The sequence below is a fragment of the Tachyglossus aculeatus genome, chromosome 2, assembly GCF_015852505.1.
Source record: "Tachyglossus aculeatus isolate mTacAcu1 chromosome 2, mTacAcu1.pri, whole genome shotgun sequence".
NCBI lineage: Eukaryota > Metazoa > Chordata > Mammalia > Monotremata > Tachyglossidae > Tachyglossus > Tachyglossus aculeatus.
The window spans coordinates 60,509,351-60,530,151 of record NC_052067.1 but is presented as its reverse complement, the minus strand read 5'-3'; the positions used below and the strand labels follow the sequence as shown (position 1 = coordinate 60,530,151).

The window sequence follows — 20,801 nt, the reverse complement described above, 5'->3', positions numbered from 1 at the left end:
GGAGGAAGTGCATGATTTTACCAATTGGAATCACCCAAGCAATCAGATGGCTACTCAAGTGACTCTCTAGAAAGCTTTGTTTTTAATGTTATCCTTCATTTTGTGGAATTGGTTTCGTTTATTACTCATTCATGAGAAACCTAGAGATATGCAGTGGCATTTTTCCCCTCCCACAAGATTGAAAGAGAGCAAAAGTGTAATTTAGGGAAACTGTGCTAGATACAAACTACATTAAAAATAGCCTTGGATTGCAAGTTACTGCTTTAGGAGAGGAGGAAGTCCAGTATTTTTCTCAATTACTTCTTTTCAGTGGAGGCAATTTGACAACAAGCTTTTAACAAAGGTAATTTAGCTCATGAGAACTTGTCTTCTGTATGACTGCCCAGCTGGGTTTGAAGATCACTACTGTCTGCCCTGCCTCATTTCCTGAATCTTCAGTTCCTTTTCTTGCTCATAAGGCATTTTTATTTCTGGATTTTTTTAAATGGTATTTGTTAAGCCCTTATTATATGCCAGGCACTGTACTAAGTGCAAGGGTAGATACAAGATACACCAGGTTGGATTCAATCCCTGTCTGACATGGGGCTCATAGTCTCAATCCCCATTTTACAGGTAACAGAGGCCCAGAAAAGTGAAATGATTTGTCTAAGGTCACACAGCAGACAAGCGGCTGAGCTGGGATGAAAAACCCAGGTCCTTTGATTCCCAGGCCTACGCTCTATCCATTAGACCATGCTATTTCTCAAAAGTTCATTGTATATTCAAAGCCAGAATTCAAAAGTAAGTTTTCTCATATCATTAACAGGGTTTGGGGGACTGATGATGCCTCAGGAAGCTTAATTTTGTTAACATACAAATCAGTCATGGAGAAGGAATTAATGAAAATGAAAAACTACATGTTTAGATGAGACAGACTAAACAACAATTCCTAGGATGAATCACCAAGATGAAAATAAAATATATATTTAAAACACACTGTGTTAAGGATGAAGATGAGATGGAAAATGTAAAGTAGGCTTGGAAGAGGGGTGATCCAGTAAAGAATATATTTAAAGAATCTGCTCAGATTCTTTCCTTTGTGGTTTTTTTAACGTTGGCATTGCTTTATAAGAGAGCTAGTAATTGTTTAGAAACTCTACCAGAAGATTCTTAGCATCAAGGCTGGAGGTGCCATAGGTTTACCAGTATGAAGAATCATAGCAACTCTTCAGCTGGAATCTCTTTAAAAGAAAATTGGGGTACAGGGATGAAGGGTCAGTAAAATCAAAAGGAATTATGGGTGCAAATCAAGAGTACTTTTAAGGGTTTTTTTTTCTTTTATAGCACTTGAAGTAGAACTAGAAAAACAAGCCAGAACACCCTCCTAGGTAGTTATCTAATGTTTCTACTATCCTACAAAGCTATAGCAAATAAACCCAAACTTTCCTGAACTCAGAAGATTAAAATGCCAACTCAAGCAACTATGGTGCATTCCCTGAGGAAAGTGTTTGAGCACCAGAGTTAATGGAACTAATCAGATCATCCTGTGCATTTGCAACAGACTCAATTAACTCCATTTGCCTATCCCTTGTTCCTGTCACCTTATTCTATAATTCTACAGAATTCCATTTCCCATATATAATATTCTACATTCAAGAATGCCCATCTTATTTGTTTTTTGTACAGCACTTTAAAAACATTTTCCAAAGCACTTTTGCCCAAATAATTTCATTTTATTTTCACAACATTCCAATTAGACAAGGAGAGGTAGGTGTCATGAGCCTCAATTTCCAAGTGAGGAAACAGGTCAGAGAAGTTAAGGTTACACAGCAGACCAGTAGCAGAGGCAAGATTAGAACCCAGGCCTCCTGTCTCTTAGTCCTGCAACCCCTCCATTAGATCATGCTGCCTCCAACCCAATTTGTATCCACTCTGGTGCAAAGTACAGTGCCTGGCACACAGTAAATGCTTAACAAATACCACAATTATTAAATAGGGAAGGGAAAGCAGCATGGCCTAATGAATACAGCATGGGCTTGGGGATCAGAAGGATCTGGGTTCTAATCCCAGCTCTACCACTTGTTTGCTGTGTGATCTTGGGCAAGTCACTTCACTTATTTGTACCTCAGTTACCTCGTCTATAAAATGGGGATTAAGACTGTGAGCCTCAAATGGGACTGGAATTGTGTCCAACCTGATTAGCTTGTATCTACCCCAGTGCTTAGGACAGTGTCTGGCACATAGTAAGCACTTAACAAATACGATAAAAAATTTTAAATATAAATATATTTCTGTCTTAGAACCCATGGAAACTCATGAAGCTTCATAATGCCACCCTATCAATTAAACCTATTTGTGGTAACAGGTGATATCAAGACATCAGATTTAGACTGGGAGATTAGCCATTTTCATTTAATTTTTATGCATCCTCTGAAATCTATCAAATTACAAACCTAGAGAAGGTTTATAATCTCTCCTTTGTTTCTATATTTTTTCTACATTTTGTTCAATAGTGCACATTTCTAAATAATGTATTAGCCTAAAGCAAAATCTGATGTGTTTGAAAAACGGCTATAAACACTATCAAATTTCCCCACTTATTATACTCATTTCTCTTTAATATATCTGCTGGTGAAAATACTAACAGATTTTACCACTGATAACTATAATTTGTTTCTAGTCTTAAAATGTGATATAGATTAGAAAAGTATAAGAAAAGGGGGTTTAGGATTAAGAATAAGGTTTGATTTGTTTCTATGTCTAGTTATTTACAGAATGTTCATTATTCCTGTGACAGTTTTACATAAGGGTATAAAAAGGTCAGCAAAGGAAATGGGAAAAATGAAGGCTGAAAAGGAAGAAAGAATAAGGTAAGAAGGTGGGAAATACTCATGTGATTCAGATTAATAACCAAATAATGATTTCCTGTAATAAAGTATTTTTATGTTGAGTACAATGTGATCCATACTATTGAGTTTTGGATAAAATACTACTTAGGAGTCTTGAAATTTGGCATGGGAATTTGGTCCCTGTTACTATTATGTAAGACTCTTAACTTTTGCCATCATAAGATACCCATTGAAAACATTTATTAAGCACAATCATAGATGAAGGAATGTAGTAAATGCTTTTTTATGATATTTGCTAAGCACTTAGTATGTGTCAAGCACTGTTCTAAGAGCTGGAATAGATACAAGTTTATCAGGTTGGACACAGTCCCTGTCCAACATGGGGCTCACAGTCTAAGTAGGAGGGAGAAGCATTGAATTCCCATTTTACATTTGAGGAAACTGAGGCACAGATAAATTAAGTGACTTGCCCAAGATCACATGGCAAGCAATTGACAAAGCAGATTAGAACTCAAGTCCTCTGTCTCCCAAGTCCATGCTCTTTTTACGTGACAACATTGCCCGGGAGAGAATTAGTTAAGCTGGAGTGCTTGTCTATCAAAGGAGTCAAAATCTAAGGAGGGGAGGATAAAGGAAAATCAGTGAAAATGATGGTAGGCTAGATTGAACAATGCAAAAAGAACAGGGTAAAAAATGGAAGTTCTTTACAGCTTGGGAGAATGGGCTTCAGATTCCTCAGTACTGCAGGCAATCAATCAATCAATCAATAAGGTCTGCACATCCCTGGGGCTTGGGGATGAGTTGTTGGGAGGAGTTGTGCTTCAGTTGACTCTTCAGTTCTCCTGCACGATGAGGGGACAATTTTCCATGGTGGCAAAGAAGAAGAGCGATAAAGTGGCCCTGTCATTTTTATGCTGTGGGACTTTGAACAAATAACTTAACTTCTCTGTACCTCAGTTACCTCATTTTTGCTCAGTGCACATCTGTCCACTCCTCAATAAACTTCCAATGGTTGCCCATTCATCTTCACATCTAAAAGAAACACTTCGCATCTGCTTTAAGGTAATAAGATCTCTCCTGCCTCTCTATCCTCACTCTTCCCCCATTACAACCCAGCCACTCCTCTAACACTAAACCAACCTATTTACTTTGCCTCAATCTTTTTCTCTCTCATCATTCATTCAATCGTACTTATTAAATGCTTATTGTGTGCAGAGCACTGTCCTAAGTGTTGGGGAGAGTACAATATAACAATAAACAGACATATTCCCTGCCCACAACAATCTTACAATCTAGAGATCCCTTGCTGACACCCTCCCCATTCCTATCCAACAATCACCTCCTGCCCAATCTTCAAATTCGTACTAAATTCATATTTCCTCCAAGAAGCCTTCTCTGACTAATGTCTCTCCTCTTCCTACCTTATTTTCTCTCCCTCTGTCACCTACACACTTAAGCAATAATAATAACAATAATAATGGTATTTGTTAAGCAATTACTACTGTATGCCAGGCACTGAAGTAAGCAATGGGGGAGATACAAGATAACTGGGTTGGACAGAGTTCCTGTCCCACACAGTACTCACAGTCTTAATTCCCATCTTACTGCTGAAGTAACAGAGGCATAGAGAAGTAAAGTGACTTGCCCAAAGTCACACAGCAGCCAGCTAGCAGAGCCAGGATTAGAACACAGGTCTTACTGATTTCCAGGCCCATACTCTATCTGCTAGGCCATGTCTGTACTCCTAAACACTTTGATACTAACTCCAACCCCACCCCTAAAGTACTTAGGAGTATATCTTTATACTCTTTATACTCTTTTTCGACCCCCGGCCCACGTCATCCCCCGGGCCTGGAATGCCCTCCCTCTGCCCATCCGCCAAGCTAGCTCTCTTCCTCCCTTCAAGGCCCTGCTGAGAGCTCACCTCCTCCAGGAGGCCTTCCCAGACTGAGCCCCTTCTTTCCTCTCCCCCTCGTCCCCCTCTCCATCCCCCCGTCTTACCTCCTTCCCTTCCCCACAGCACCTGTATATATGTATATATGGTTGTACATATTTATTACTCTATTTATTTATTTATTTATTTATTTTACTTGTACATTTCTATCCTACTTATTTTATTTTGTTGGTATGTTTGGTTCTGTTCTCTGTCTCCCCCTTTTAGACTGTGAGCCCACTGTTGGGTAGGGACTGTCTCTATGTGATGCCAATTTGTACTTCCCAAGCGCTTAGTACAGTGCTCTGCACATAGTAAGTGCTCAATAAATACGATTGATTGATTGATTGATTTATTCTCTGCTGCTCTTCCCCTATTTGTATTACATTTCAGTGTCAGTCTCCCTGCACTAGACTGTAAACTCCTTGAATGCAGGGTTTGTGTTTACTACCTCTACTGCACAGGGAACTGCACGCAGTGATGCTCAATAAATACCTTTGATTTATTGATAATTTTTATGGTATGTGTTAAACTCTTACTATTTTCCAGGCACTGTACTAAGAGCTGGGGTAGATACAAGCTAATCAGGTCAGACACAGTCCATGTCCCAAATGGGGCTCACAGTCTTAATCCCTATTTCACAGATGAGGTGACTGAAACACAGAGAAGTTAAAAGATTTGCACAAGGTCATACAACGGACAAGTGCTGGAGCCAGGATTAGTTGGATCAGTTTGGTTGCTTGGGCCTTGTGGATATTTAATAAAATCCCCATATAGTGCATGGGGATGTTGACGAAAGAACCTACAAGGGTCTTTAATAATAATAACAATGATAGTATTTGTTAATGATGGTATGTGCCAAGCATTGTACTAAGTGCTGGGGTGGATACAAGCAAATTGGTTTGGACATAGTCCCTTGTCCCATGTGGGGCACACAGCCTCAATCCCCATTTTACAGATGAGATAACTGAGGCACAGAAAAGTGAAGTGACTTGTTCGAGATCAGAAAGCAGACAAGTGGTGGAGTCAAGATTAGAACCAATGACCTTCTGACTCCCAGGCCCATGCTCTATCCACTATGCCATACTACTTCCCTTTAGTGTGAAAGGAAGCAGCATGGCAAATAGGAAGCAGCATGGCCTAGCGGAAAGAACACAGGCACTGGCCTGAATGTCAGAGGATCTAAATTCCAATTCCGGCTCCACCACGTGTCTGCTGTGTACCTTGAGCAAGTCACTAAACTGCTCTGTGTTTCAGTTACCTCATCTATGAAATGGGTTTAAGACTGTGAGCCCCATGTGGGACATGGACTGTGTCAAACCTGATTAGCTAGTGTTTACCTAGTGCTTAGTATGGTACCTGACACAGGGTAAGTGCTTAACAAATACCATTAAGAGAAAAGAGGCCAAATAGGTAAGGAAGTCTTTTAAATCTCAGGAACTGGTTTCCCAGCTTCAAGGGTAATACCTTGCTGAGTTACCAGTTTACTTTAGTTGGAATACTCAGGTCGGTAAGATGGGGAAGCAGTGTGGCCTAATGGATAGAGCATGGGCCTGGAGTCAGCCTGGATTCTAATTCCAGTTCTGTAACTTGTCTGCTATGTGACCTTGTGCAAGTCACTGCACTTCTCTGTGACTCAGTTACCTCATTTGGAAAATGGGGAGTAAGAGTGTGAGCCCCACGTGAAATGGTGACTGTGTCCAACCCGATTTGCTTGTAACCACCCCAGCTCTTACTATAGTGCTTGGCACATAGTAAACACTTAACAAATACCACAATTACTATTTCATTTCTCTGTGCTTCAGCTACCTCATTTGATAAATGGGTATTAAGACTGTGAGCCCCATGTGAGAAATGAATTGTGTCCAACCTGATTACCAGTACTTAGAAAAGGGAACCTAACTTTTCAAATGAAAATTATGGGAAAAGAAAAAGTTCAAGCAGAATGACTCTCTAGGGGGTGAGAGAAAGCAGAATGAGTGCTAGCAATTAGTGTAATAATAATGATGGCATTTATTAAGTGCTTACTATGTGCAAAGCACTGTTCTAAGCACTGGGGAGGTTACAAGGTCATCAGGTTATCCCACGTGGGCTCATAGTCTTAATTCCCATTTTACTGATGAGGTAACTGAGGCACAGAGAAGTGAAGTGACTTGCCCAAAGTCACAGAGCTGACAATTGGTGGAGCAGGATTTGAACCCATGATCTCTGACTCCAAAGCCAGGGCTCTTTCCGTTGAGCCATGACCCTAGGAGAAAACCAACTGATAGACCAGGATTAAAATAGTTTGAGAAGGAAGAATTGAAAGAGCAGTCTTAATAGGCTTCACTCTATTTACAAGGAATTAGCAATTTTCCCTAAGTCTGTTATTAATCATTCTGCTAAGTCTACAATTGGAGTCTTTCTTTGTCTTTTAGATACACCAAAATGAAGACTGCCACCAATATCTATATTTTCAACCTTGCCCTGGCAGATGCCCTGGCAACAAGTACTCTGCCATTCCAAAGTGTCAACTATTTGATGGGAACGTGGCCATTTGGTACCATCCTTTGTAAGATTGCTATCTCCATTGACTATTATAACATGTTCACGAGCATCTTTACTCTTTGCACCATGAGCATAGATCGCTACATTGCTGTTTGTCATCCTGTCAAAGCCCTTGATTTCCGTACTCCCAGGAATGCCAAAATTGTCAATGTTTGCAACTGGATCCTCTCTTCAACCATTGGGCTTCCCGTTATGTTCATGGGAACAACTAAATACAGGAATGGTGAGTACTGGCTGGTAATAGGGTCGAGTCAAATAGGATTTGGAACTCAATAATATAGCTGAGATCATTTTACTTTTTTTTGTTTTAGGAAATACCCGATAAGTATGCAGTATTAAGCATGTTTCACCATCATTTGTAAATTTCAATTTGCTTCTGAGTTATCTATCCCTACCTCGTCAAAATATTGCTTAGGAGTGGAAAGAACGATTTATGAAAATCATCTTTTAACCAGATAGTGGGCTTAGACTATCGTTCACAGAAAGACTTGAGGTTGGCTTATCAGAATTTCAAGAGATAATTGCATTGGCAAAATCAGTCAGACTGTACACCTCATTTTCTTACAACATGGGGGTTTCATTCTTACAGTATACCACAGTTGGAAAAGCTCAATTTGGGGCACTCACTGTGTCCAATGCCAGAGACCCACATGCTCATTTCTGTTCAAATACTGCATTGAGAGCTGTATCCAAACAAGTTTTCACTCTCATACAAATGATCCCTAATTCTGCCATCATGCGCTAACTAAAAGCACATAGTGAGAAAACCTATTTTCTGGCAGAACTGAGTTTACTTTGAGTTGTGGGGTTTTTTTAATGGTATTTGTTAAGCACTTAGCACTGTACTAAGTGCTGGGGTAGATAATGAGCTAATCATGTTGAACACAGTTCATGTACCTCTTGGAGCTCACAGTCTTAATATACACTTTACAAATGAGGTAACTAGGACCAGGGAAATGAAGAGACTTGCCCAAGGTCACATAGCAGACAAGGGGCAGAATTGGAATTAGAACGAAGATCCTCTGACTTCCAGGCTCATGCTCAGTGAAACGAACAATTTATGAAAATCATCTTTTCTTTAACTAGAAAGTTGGTTTTGACCAATGTAAGCAGAAACACTAGAGGTTGTGAACTGAAGATTTCACTGGAATTTTTGAGAGACCCTCTTCTTGCATAAAAAATAGTTTTGAATTGGTTTTTCCCAATCCCTAATTATGATGTCATATGACAGAAAAATGGAGAAGTAAAGCACCTTTTTAGTTACACTACACTTATTTGAAAAAAAAACCAAAAACAGTCTGAACTGTTTCTTGAGAAATGTTTTCCATATCACCTTAGAAACAACTGTTCCTTCCACTCTTAAATTTATGAAGTGGAAACAGAACTTCTCAGATGCCAAGATTCCTAAGAACTTACCAGATCATCACATCAGTTCCCAGACTGCACCTTAAAATATTCATGAACAGTAGATTATGCTACAAACAATCTTAATTTTTAAAGACCCAATTTCAACTTGTTGGCATTCTGAAACTTTTCTTTCACTGTAGTAAAACTCATCTTGAGGTAACGCCTAACAACTAACACATTTGTGAATAAAAAGCTAATAATTTCTATGGGATTTATATTTATCTAATAGCAACTGAACTCACTTAAAAAGTGTCCACATTTAAAATTCTTTTCAAACAAATGTAGCAAAGAATAAGTGATGAAATGGATATTGCATAGATCCAAATTAAGTGCTGTTCATTCTCATTCTTCTCCATACTCTTATGTTCTAGGTTCCATTGACTGCACGCTCACATTTTCCCACCCATCTTGGTACTGGGAAAACCTGCTGAAAATTTGTGTTTTCATATTTGCCTTCATCATGCCAGTCCTCATCATTACTGTATGTTACGGCCTGATGATCTTACGCCTCAAGAGTGTCCGCATGTTGTCTGGCTCCAAAGAGAAGGACAGAAACCTGAGAAGAATCACCAGAATGGTTCTTGTGGTGGTGGCTGTGTTCATAGTCTGCTGGACTCCCATTCACATTTATGTCATCATTAAAGCCTTGATCAATATCCCCGAGACCACTTTCCAGACAGTTTCCTGGCACTTCTGCATCGCATTAGGGTACACAAATAGCTGCCTTAATCCAGTTCTTTACGCGTTCCTGGATGAAAACTTCAAAAGATGCTTCAGAGAGTTCTGCATCCCCACTTCCTCAACTATTGAGCAACAAAACTCCACCCGAATCCGCCAAAACACGCGTGAGCACGCCTCCACTGCCAACACTGTGGACCGGACTAATCATCAGGTATGACTAGCAGTGGAGATGTCATCTCTGGATTCAGGTGCTCCCCCTAGAGATGATATGAATTCAGAAGTTATACTCTTTACTACGGGGCTCTGATCTCTAAGTGTCGGAAGGTTTGGGTTACTTTTTATTTCTTCATTTATATTTTGTATTCCTCACCCACCATATGTGTCCATGTGCATCTGTACATGAGCATATATGTCCCAATGAAAGAGGGTCTGGAAAATGCTGGGACTTCTAAGAAAAATCAGTGCATTCCCAAAGCCCCTAAGGTATTGAAAAAGTGGATTTCAGGCTACTTTAAAGGGCCTCATCTCTGATTTCAGTGTCAGGGCTTTTTCCATGAATAACCATTTCAAACATCACTTTGCTCATGATTAATTTGATCAAAAGCCTGATTCTTCTTGGCCTGGTTGGGAACAGGCAGTGTCTCCTTGACTCAAAGAGAAGAAACCTGCCTTGCACGGAAACTTTCTCTGGGATCCCAGAATCCTGTTTTAGCAGTTCAAGAGTGATGTCAGCAAAGCAGAAATGGGAAAAACGAGAAGGGGGAAAAGAAGGGTGATGAGGTTACTTGACTTCCATTCTTTATCAATGACCCATTTGCACTCATCAAAACCTGAACTCTGGAGCTTAGCTATTAGGTAGTGTTTTATCCAAGCTGAAACACGGCCCAGACAGCTTTACCTGGTTAGCCTCGATCCAACACAATGGCAGGAGTCTAATCCGCATTACTACTGGTGCTCTCTCCAGCACTGCAGCTGGTGCCAACACTCTTATGCCTAATTCTCAAGGATCCTAAAGATTAATTTCCTGCAGCGCCAGTTGTAGCAGTTCAATACAGCAAATATTTTAGTCATGTCTCAGTGCAGTTTAAACAAAACATTTTTGACTAATGATTGTAGTAGAATCATCAATGGTAAAAATGCCTGTCGTCTCTTGACGTGAGTATTCATGTTTTATTAGAATATTAACAAAATGTAGATGTGAAATCACTTAGGGACCATATATATTTGATAACTATTGTATGCAGCTTTGGGTTATGATGAATAGCAACATCTTTCAAATGTTTAAAACTAGCATTTGAATTTGGATTAAAACTTAAATCCCTTAATGTGCCTATCTTCAGAAGATATTGTAACCTAAGTTATTTAAATGTAATAAAATGGCTCATCAAAAAATGAATTATTATAATTTTAACTGCTTGAAATAATCAATATGGTTGATATTGTTATTCAGAAAGATAAAAAGTCCCCAAAGAAAACAGGCTAAGAAATACAAATAAAAAAGGATTTGTCTTACATTAGCCATAAATTAAATTTTTGCTATCCATCAAGGACTACTCTGGACTTCGAGGATTTTCTTTAATGTTTATTAGCCTGTTCAATAAAATGGGGTAGTAGTATTTAACTCTAAAGACAATATCAGAATAAGGCATACACTTCTGGCCCAAATACTGTCTAATGAATAAATTAAAATTTTGAATATTTCCTAGGTTTGTGTTCTTGACACGTACATTTTTAAAGGGAAGTTCTGACTAGTTTTACCACAACAGAATCCTCTGACTCAACATTGATTATTCAAGCCAAGATAGTTTCAAACCTTCATCTCATCTCCAAACTTTATTGTCCAGGCTAAATGGAATCAACTCCTGAGGAGGAAGCCAAGAACTACCACCCCAGAGACTTTTGCAGTGAGGAGTGGGGATTTAGGAGATGGGAGAGGGGAGGAGGAGAAAATTACCAGTTCAATAAATTGTGAGATTCTCCCAGCCTTGCAGGCATAGGTTAATTTATTCCCAGGAAGTATTGGTCAGATACCATCTTCAATATTTGATTGCCACAAAGCATCTTTTAGCAGATTCTCCAAGGACTTTTAACTGGTCTTATTTTTGGATTTCAACTGAGTCCTGATTTGTCCTAAATTTCCCCTGCAAAAAAATACACTTCCAATTTGGGAAATTTTAATGTTTGATGAACCATAGCAAGAAAGTCAACTCTCAATCCACAATAATGAGCCCTTTAAAAAAATAGAGGAAATTTTTACTCTTTTTTCCCCTCAATGTGAGGTTTCACCAACATTGGCCAAGCCTACATGGGCTAGGTACATTCTTTCAGAGGATTCTGCTAAACGAACTATACTGCCTTTCATCATCAGATGGCAAACCCGAACACTCACAACAAAGTGCTGTTTGTGGGTACAGCATGTTCTAGGAGGAGTTCGCTGTTTTTGCTGCTGCCCCCTTGATGCTCCCAACCTCAGGCAGAAAGTATCCAGCTGGCACTCCTTCCAGACCAAGCCGGAGGCTCCCACAGTGTCACCTCAGGTCCAAACCTGCATCTAGTCATGTTCCAAATAAGAGCTTTCAACGAATCTAAAATAAAAAAAAAATTGAAGTTAAAAGCCCTATTTCATTCACAGTGGTGGTGTCCCTTGCAAACTCAGAGACTGTCTGGCAATAGAAAGTCATAGCACTCCCTGGAGATTAAATGTTCCATTTGTCCCTTTTTCCTACTTTTGAACTCCACAAGGAGAAACGTGAGCATCAAATGGGGCAAGAACACACACTCATTCATATAATTTATTTGCATCTGTTTCTATGAGAAGGAAGTCAAAGTCTCATGTTATGAGGAGAAAGTGACTGTTCGAGTCCAAACAGAACCATGGGACTGGGATACGGTGTAGTGTGACCTCAAATAGGGCCAGTGGCCCTGCCCTCCGGAAGTCACTGCAGACTGGCAGTGTTGCTCTTGGCAGACCAGTCAGCAGTGGCAGAAACCGGATCTGGGCCAAAGTAGAGGCCTGGGCTGACATGGGCTTGGAGCAGGAAAAGCAGTACTGCCCTGAGCCCAGGGATTCTCTTCAGACAAGACAGAAACCTGCTGGAGAGCAGCTTTTTTAACTATAATTACCATAAAAATCTCATCCTCAAACTTAAGTTTTTAGAGGCTGAGACGAAGGAAGTGGCAAAGCCCTTTTTTCTGAAATGTTCTGGGAAATAGAAATTTCTGATTAAAAAAAATAACCCAAGCAGAATAGGTATCTGAGATAGCCTATCTTGACTAGTTCTTTCAGTTTTCCAATTATCTCTGGCTTGGATAGCTGGTTGCCTGGATAAGCAAGTTTCAGAAACTTTGCATCCTATGCGAAACATTTCTATGTGAGACATACAGAAAGCCCTTATAAATTCCCAGCCAAAATTTCAATCCTACACCATACATTCAACTTGAATTGCTTGTCTAATAAAAGATTGGAAGTTCCCTTTCACATCAACCTAACCAAAGGAAAGACTGCCAGAACTTTCTACAGTCCTCTCTACCAAATAAAAATAGAACTAGTCTGGAATATTCTAAAATAGTCTAAATACCATCGATTGACAAAGAATTGAAACAGAAGTTTCAACAAACATATTTTATTCTCCCAAGTGGTTAGTACAGTGCTCTGTGCTCAATAAATATGATTGACTGATTGAAGAGGAAAGGGCTTGATTTTTCTTTCTACTTATTTCTTCAAATTTCAGAACTAATTGCCAGAAACAATACAACCAGTCCCTTTTCAGTCATTCTGACCCCTGCCTTCTCATCTCCAAACCTTGGCCTGCATACTCTTCTCTTTCAGCTTCAGATCTCTAGAATGGCTAAAAGCTGTCAGAAAAGAAAAGAATGTAATTTAGGCCACAGTAATAACGCTGATGATGACAATAATAATAATAATGCTTATTGTGATTATTATATGTTCTAGGGTAGATGCAGGATAATCAGGTTGGGCAAAAGCTCTATTCCACATGGGGCTCAAAGCCTAACTAGTAGAGGTTTTTAAATTCCCATTTTACAGATCAAGAAACTGAGGTGCAGAAAGTTAAGTGACTTGCCCTAGGTCACACAGCAGGCCAGAGGCAGAAGAAGGGTTAGAACCCAGGCCCATTCTCTTTCCACTAGACAATGCTACTTTTCATAAACTAGTTTCAAGAAATAACTTTAAGTTAAATAATCATTGTATCCTTCAGTGATTTTTCCTTTCCCTACTTCTCCCAACACCAGTTGCCCCCCTACAGAGTAGGGCTTTGTTACATGAATTAATTATTAAGGTCTCTTTTTAAGGTGGTCATACCTTTGATCCTCTCAGCATCTCCTTCCACTCACACACTCACTAATCTCAATTTGTACTTTGAAGCAAGAAGCCTTACTGCAAAAGCCTAATTATCTAGGATCCCACTGTTAATGTCTTTCAGCTGCACTGATGCTGCCTCTAGCTCTTCTCTAAATCAAGCACTTTAATCCTGATATGCTTTTGCACTGAACAGCTAGTAGAGGAAAATAAGCTTAATTGGAGAAGTTCTGTTCTAGATAACTAAAGGTTTGCTTTAAAAACTAACCAAATAGAGCTTATCTTCACTACTGCCTCTGTAGAGCTGTGTCACTGTTAGATAGCAATAAAAATATATTCACGAAAATTTGGCTGCTTTCCCAAAATGTCTAGCTGGAATAAAACCATGCAGGAAATGGAGAATGATGGGGAAGAGAGGTTAGAGGGAGAGATAATTTAAATAAATAAAAGTTTTCTTCAATAACTTCCATAGACATATCATTAATACAAAGTTTTAACTAGGAAAATCACAGGCCACTGTAACAGTTGTTTCCAGTGCTAATGTTAATCTGAGCAATCCCAAAAGAATACTTAAATTCAAATGTTAATGGATGTTTTACATATGCACAATTTTGAAGAAATGCATCTTAATTGCTTATGAACTTTTAAAATCTCAATTTTCTACATCACTAATTAGACTTCACATTCCCAAAATTTATGAATTCTCAAGTGTGTAATTGCTTATCTATAATCGAGATAATTTTATAATTAATTGGGGAGGAGAAAAAACTTGAGGTATGCAGGCAAATAACTTTGTTAACCATATCTGGAACAACCAACATAACTTTTCTGAGGTTTAGGAAAGGCTCTTGAATCCCCATCAAACTGAAAATAATTCCTTGGGCTTTTACCATTGTGATAATAAGAGTGGAGCATTGTTCAGCAAATGGTAGGTTGTGCTCCCCTCGTGAATGAAACCTTGAGAGCAGGCAATCAATCATATTTAATCAATCTATGGTATTTATTGAGCACTTACTATGTGCAGAACACTGTACTAAACACTTGGAAGAATACAATGTAGCAGAGTTGGTAGACATGTTCCCTGCCCACAACAAATTTACAGTCTAGATGGTGAGACAGACATTAATATGAATAAATTATGAATACGTACATAAGTGCTGTGGGGCTGAGGGAGGGGATTTGAATAAAGGATTCAAATCCAAATACAAGGGGGACACAGAAGGAAGGCATCCAGGACTTTTTTTTCGGTTAGTACCTTCATATGCATGAGATCTTTATTGACAATCCTTGGGGTAAAGCATACTGATTTCTGAGCCTTTCCTTATGGGTTTTATATGCTAACCGTTTTAATCATCTTTGCTGATCTCCTCTGAGCCTCTCTCCAGGTTCTTAATGTCTCAGAAGGAACCAGAAACTGGACCCAATGCTCCAATATGGGCTGTTTTACAAGCATTGGGATGGTTACCTCATGAATCTCACCTCTTCCACCTCTAATCCTGCAACCCAGGATTATGCTTGCTTTTTAATAGTAATGTTTCATTAACTCATATTCCCTTATTGTCCATGTAGACTCATATGTATTTTCTCAGTCTTATTTTTATATGTTCAGGATTTTATACTTTTGCACTTATTTTACCTTTTTATGCCTTTGTCTTTTTTTGATTTATTCTTTTGGTTTCTGAACATACTTCCAGTGCACCACTGGAATTCTAATCTCATTCTCTAAAAGACTGCCATTCCCCTCCCCAGCAAAGATGTGTTCTTTGCAAGCTTAATGCTTTGCATTCCACCATATAGGTCACTGAAGAAAATTGTCAGTGAATCACTGATAAGAATTATGAGAATGTCATTCTCCTGCCATTTGCATTTTCTAGCAGTTGATCTGAAAGTATTTTGGAAAATTAAAAGACAATATAAAATTATGAACATTATCTTGACTTTATCAACTTGTGGAGGAGAATACAAAGTTTTGTAAAAGCAAAAAAAAAGAAGATGGTATGGATTTTATCAAGTCCAACATTCTATAAAATACAGATTTTGTAGGAAAAGGGACTGTCCTGTGATTTTCATCTAAATAGCAAGACCTGTGAACTTAAAGTAACCTGTAAACTCTTTCCTTTTAGAAAATGCAACTCTTCTGATGTTTTATCCTAAAATTCATTTGGAAAAACAACTTTGCTGAATTTCAAATTTTCAGTGTTCACATAGATTGGATCTGGGACTATTTATAGACATTGGCCAAGAGCTAACTGGGGACACAGATATTTGGATTTTTTGATAAAATGAGGAGGACTCCCACATTTCAGAAGAATGAAATTATGCATATTTGGTGAACAAGAACAAATTTTTTATAATTTGATACCTAGAAGTTGAGCAATAAACATATAACTATACACTTTCTTGGATTCTTTAATAAATGTAATACTTAGAATTTCTTCATTGAATGCAAAATAGTTGGTCCCTCTTTTGAACTGAGTTAACTAAAACACTATAAACTTGTTTTAAATTAATTTTATTTAGAGCCTGGATAAATGTGGATTTTGAGTTGACTTTAGGTTAAGAGTTTATTCATTCAGGATAAATTGTCTATAAGTGATGGTTTTAGTTTTGGACAGTAGATTTGTTTTGTGCACACTAGTAGGGAAGTTTTCCCTCCAAATTAATGCTTCACAATAGACACTATAATATCTTTTAATTGACATTTCTTTCAATGAGCTGCATTCAGAATATATGATTAGGACTGCATAATATATGCAACTTTAGAATTAGGAGTTGCTCTTGTGCTCACTTTATAGTTTTGGTAAATACATACAGTTTTTAAAATGTAAATGACTCACTTTTTAGGAAACTGATTTAAAATAAAATTAATATTATCATTTGTGAAAAATTAACATTTAAATGAACATTCCAGTACTGGCAGCCTTCATACAATTCTAATGTTTTCAGAGCTTTGAAATTTTAAGCACAAATGGAAGTTTCATGCTATTGTTGTCTAACACAGTATTCATTCATTCAATCATATTTATTGAGTGCTTACTGTGTGCACAGCACTGTACAAAGAGCTTGTGAATCAATCAATCAATCAATCGTATTTATTGAGCGCTTACTGTGTGCAGAGCACTGTACTAAGTGCTTGGGAAGTACAAGTTGGCAACATATAGAGACAGTCTCTACGCAACAGTGGGCCTCAAAAACCTCCAATGGCTACCAATCAATCTGCGCATCAGGCAGAAACTCCTCACCCTGGGCTTCAAGGCTGTCCATCACCTCGTCCCCTCCTACCTCACCTCCCTTCTCTCCTTCTACTGCCCAGCCCACACCCTCCACTCCTCCACCGCTAATCTCCTCACTGTACCTCGTTCTCGCCTGTCCCACCATCGACCCCCGGCCCACGTCATCCCCCGGGCCTGGAATGCCCTCCCTCTGCCCATCCGCCAAGCTAGCTCTCTTCCTCCCTTCAAGGCCCTGCTGAGAGCTCACCTCCTCCAGGAGGCCTTCCCAGACTGAGCCCCTTCCTTCCTCTCCCCCTCGTCCCCCTCTCCATCCCCCCATCTTACCTCCTTCCCTTCCCCACAGCACCTGTATATATGTATATATGGTTGTATATATTTATTACTCCATTTATTTATTTATTTATTTATTTATTTTACTTGTACATTTTTATCCTATTTATTTTATTTTGTTGGTATGTTTGGTTTTGTTCTCTGTCTCCCCCTTTTAGACTGTGAGCCCACTGTTGGGTAGGGACTGTCTCTATGTGTTGCCAATTTGTACTTCCCAAGCACTTAGTACAGTGCTCTGCACATAGTAAGTGCTCAATAAATACGATTGATTGATTGATTGGGCTCACAGTCTAAAAGGGGAAGTACAAGTCGGCAACCTATAGAGATGGTCCTACCAAATAACGGGCTCACAGTCTAGAAACAGGCTCAGTATCATGGATGGAATTTTTAAGACAGCTGGCTATTTTAATAAATTGTTTTGTCTTTTCAAATAAAATGCAAATTAATATGAAATAATACATTTTACATTTATATTCACTCCTCACCAGCTTTTTCAGTGCTAAGAACTTGATTGTCAGTACTATTATTGTATTGCCGCTCTGAAGCCAATTATAAATTATAAATAGGATTAGCCTTCATTTTTAGCCTGGTTACTCAGGTTATGATTGAAAAGCATTTCCTCCAGGAAGAAGAAAAGTTTCAACTTTTTTTCCCCCACATATTTCCTGTATTCACGGGCTTCCCAGCCTGCATTAGTTTGATTAATTTGGAGCCCTACTCTTCATTATGGGACATAAGGGCTCTTCAGTGCAGCCTTAGAAGTTTTTGAGGGAAAAACAACATCCTATGCCCCTTTCCCAGCAGCCCCTGGGTAGGGCCATGTCTACACAGTTTTTGTTTTGTTTCGTTTGGGGTATTTTTTTGTAAGTGATATTTGTTAAGCATTTATTATGTGCCAAACCCTATACTAAGTTCTGGAATGGATAGAAGATTGTCAGGTTGGACACAGTCCCTGTCCCACATAGGTTGCACAGTCTTATTCCCCATTTTACAGCTGAGATAACGGGGGCCCAGAGAAGTGAAGTGATTGGCCAAAGGTCACACAGCGGACACATAATTAGAACCCAGGTCCTTCTGACTCCCAGGTCCATACTCTATCCACTAGGTCACGTTTCTTAGCTACACCCTTGGCACACTAGTCTTTTCATCAAGGGAGGTAGCACACCCAGCTTGACTTGACAGCATTCTCCCCTTCACCTGGAAATTTATGAAGAGTGTCATCTGGGACTCTTCTTCTGCCCGCGCCCCCAAAACTCAGCTAGTGGTAAGAGTATTTATTAAGCACTTACTATGTGCAGAGCAATGTCTTAAGTGCTCTGTAAATGGGAATTAAACACCATATCTGTCCCTAGTGAGGCTCATTCCCAATTCATGCTCTGATATTTCTTTAGTCTGTAATCTTTCTACTGACTGAGATATCAGGGGGAGTTTTTCCCTTTGAAAAGATAAATGAGGATAATGCTGATTGACTTCCATTTTACAATCAATCAATCAATCAATCAATCGTATTTATTGAGCACTTACTGTGTGCAGAGCACTGTACTAAGCGCTTGGGAAGTACAAGTTGGCAACATATAGAGACAGTCCCTACCCAACAGTGGGCTCACAGTCTACAGTTCAACACAATTATCTTACTTCATTTCCAAAAGACTGGAAAAAAAAGAAATGGTCTCCAAAAACAGGCTAGAGTATTTAAGAAATTCACCATTTGTAAGCTTTCCTATGTAAAAACAAATAGCTAATAATAATAACAATAACAATACTTGCTAAGTGATTATTATGTGTCAAGCACTGTTGTAAGAGCTGGGATAGATAAGAGCTAATCAGACTGGAAACAGTCTCTGTCACATATGGGGCTTATAGTCTTAATCCCCATTTTACAGATGAAGTAACTGAGGCATAGAGAAATGAAGTGACTTGCCCAAGATAGAGCAGGCAAGTGGCAGAGTCGGGATTAGAATCCAGGTCCTTCTGACTCCCAGGCCTGTGCTTTATTCACTAAGCCAAAAACCATCCTCAACTAAAGTACAAAAGTCTTATCCCAAAATGTTTTCCTGTTGGGGTCATTCTAACATCCAGGACTTTAGCAAGCTTGAAATATAAGAAGAATGTAAATTTTGTAGATTCTATGATACACAAATTAATATTTCTTTTTTATTTGCATAAACATTTATTTCCAGGCTTATGGATAGCCTTTATGTTTTATATTAATGTTCTGGAATTAATTTACACATTTACAATATGTATTTTCATTTTGAACAGCTTTATCTTTGAATACCTTAGTTCCTATTTTTTTTCTGCTATATCATGTGGTAGGCAATTTACAAAAGTTAACCAATTATGCAGTAACCTGTGTAAGAAGTTTGGGAACCATGCATTGTTTTAATAGGAAAGAAATGATGAGAAAAAAGAAGAGGTATTTTAAATCCACCCAAAGAGTGGCATCTATGTAATACCTGTATTACTACAGAAGTTTTTACTAACACATTGATAATGGGACTTAATCAACTATTTGGTAAATTATTTTGAAATACTTAGGAAAGCTGTTTGAAGCCACTTGAGGTTGAAGAAGAGGATATTGAAGACCAAATTCAGGAAGGAATGGAACTTAGTGAAGAACACAACCACGATGTCAAATGAAAACAGTGGATTTTGTATCATGTGTGATAACTGTACATGCTTAATTGGCATAAACTATTTTCTTGTCATTCAATTACACACTTAACAAGATTACATCACTATTCCTCTTCCTTATCTACTGGTTACTTGGCACTTTGCATTATCATAATGGTCAGCAACCTCATTGTATGATTGAATTTTAGGTTTCCCAGATACTATTGGGATTTTGAATAGGGGATGGGAGAGAAGCGAGTCTGGATACTTGCCATTTTTGTCCATGATATTTATAGCCACACTGATGCAAATTTTCAGATAGTAGCATATGCTACTAAAAGTGATTAAGCCATCTCTTTGGTGCTTCAGAAATGCTGCCAGCCATTATCTAAGTTTATCCAATACAATATATCTCCATTTAAATGGAGATATATCATCAATTGGCTGTTGATAATTCAATTTTTAAAATGACCATCAACATTAAATTACTAGGGTTGGATTCATCAGTATCAGAATTTGCCCAATGCTCAATGTACAAGTGAGACATTTAAAATACTCTTATTCTCAAATAGCACTTAAAAAGTTAATGAGCAAGTGGGGAAAAACCTCATTTCAAGAACAATGAAACTTGAATGGTGCTAGCTAAAAAATACCAAAACCTGTCTATTTCCAGTGTTCAGGATCTCACAGGTACCGTTCAACAAGAAATGGAAAAATATAATCACCTACATTAGAGGTTGGAAGTAAAAATACACTCAAAATCAACAGAAATTAGATGGTCCTTCTAGTTCAAAGAGACCACAGAAATTACCCTTTCCTCAGCCTCCTCACTTCTCTCCTTTCCTTTACAAGCAACACACTTCTTTTTTAGTTTCTTCTGAGTCACCCATCTTCAGCTAGCAGGCATGATG

The 20,801-nt window shown here is 38.6% G+C and overlaps 1 protein-coding gene across 1 annotated transcript in view; it reads left to right on the top strand.

Annotated features, from left to right (window-relative positions):
* OPRM1 (opioid receptor mu 1) overlaps positions 1-20,064 on the top strand; it is a 56,146-nt gene extending 36,082 nt beyond the window's left edge. Inside the window, exons 2-4 of the mRNA XM_038768412.1 lie at positions 7,179-7,531; positions 9,087-9,607; positions 19,816-20,064. Of these exons, the coding sequence (XP_038624340.1) occupies positions 7,179-7,531; positions 9,087-9,607; positions 19,816-19,917 (976 nt within the window). The 3' untranslated portion in view covers positions 19,918-20,064. The remainder of the gene's footprint in view (positions 1-7,178; positions 7,532-9,086; positions 9,608-19,815) is intronic.
* The last annotated feature ends 737 nt before the right edge of the window (positions 20,065-20,801 follow it).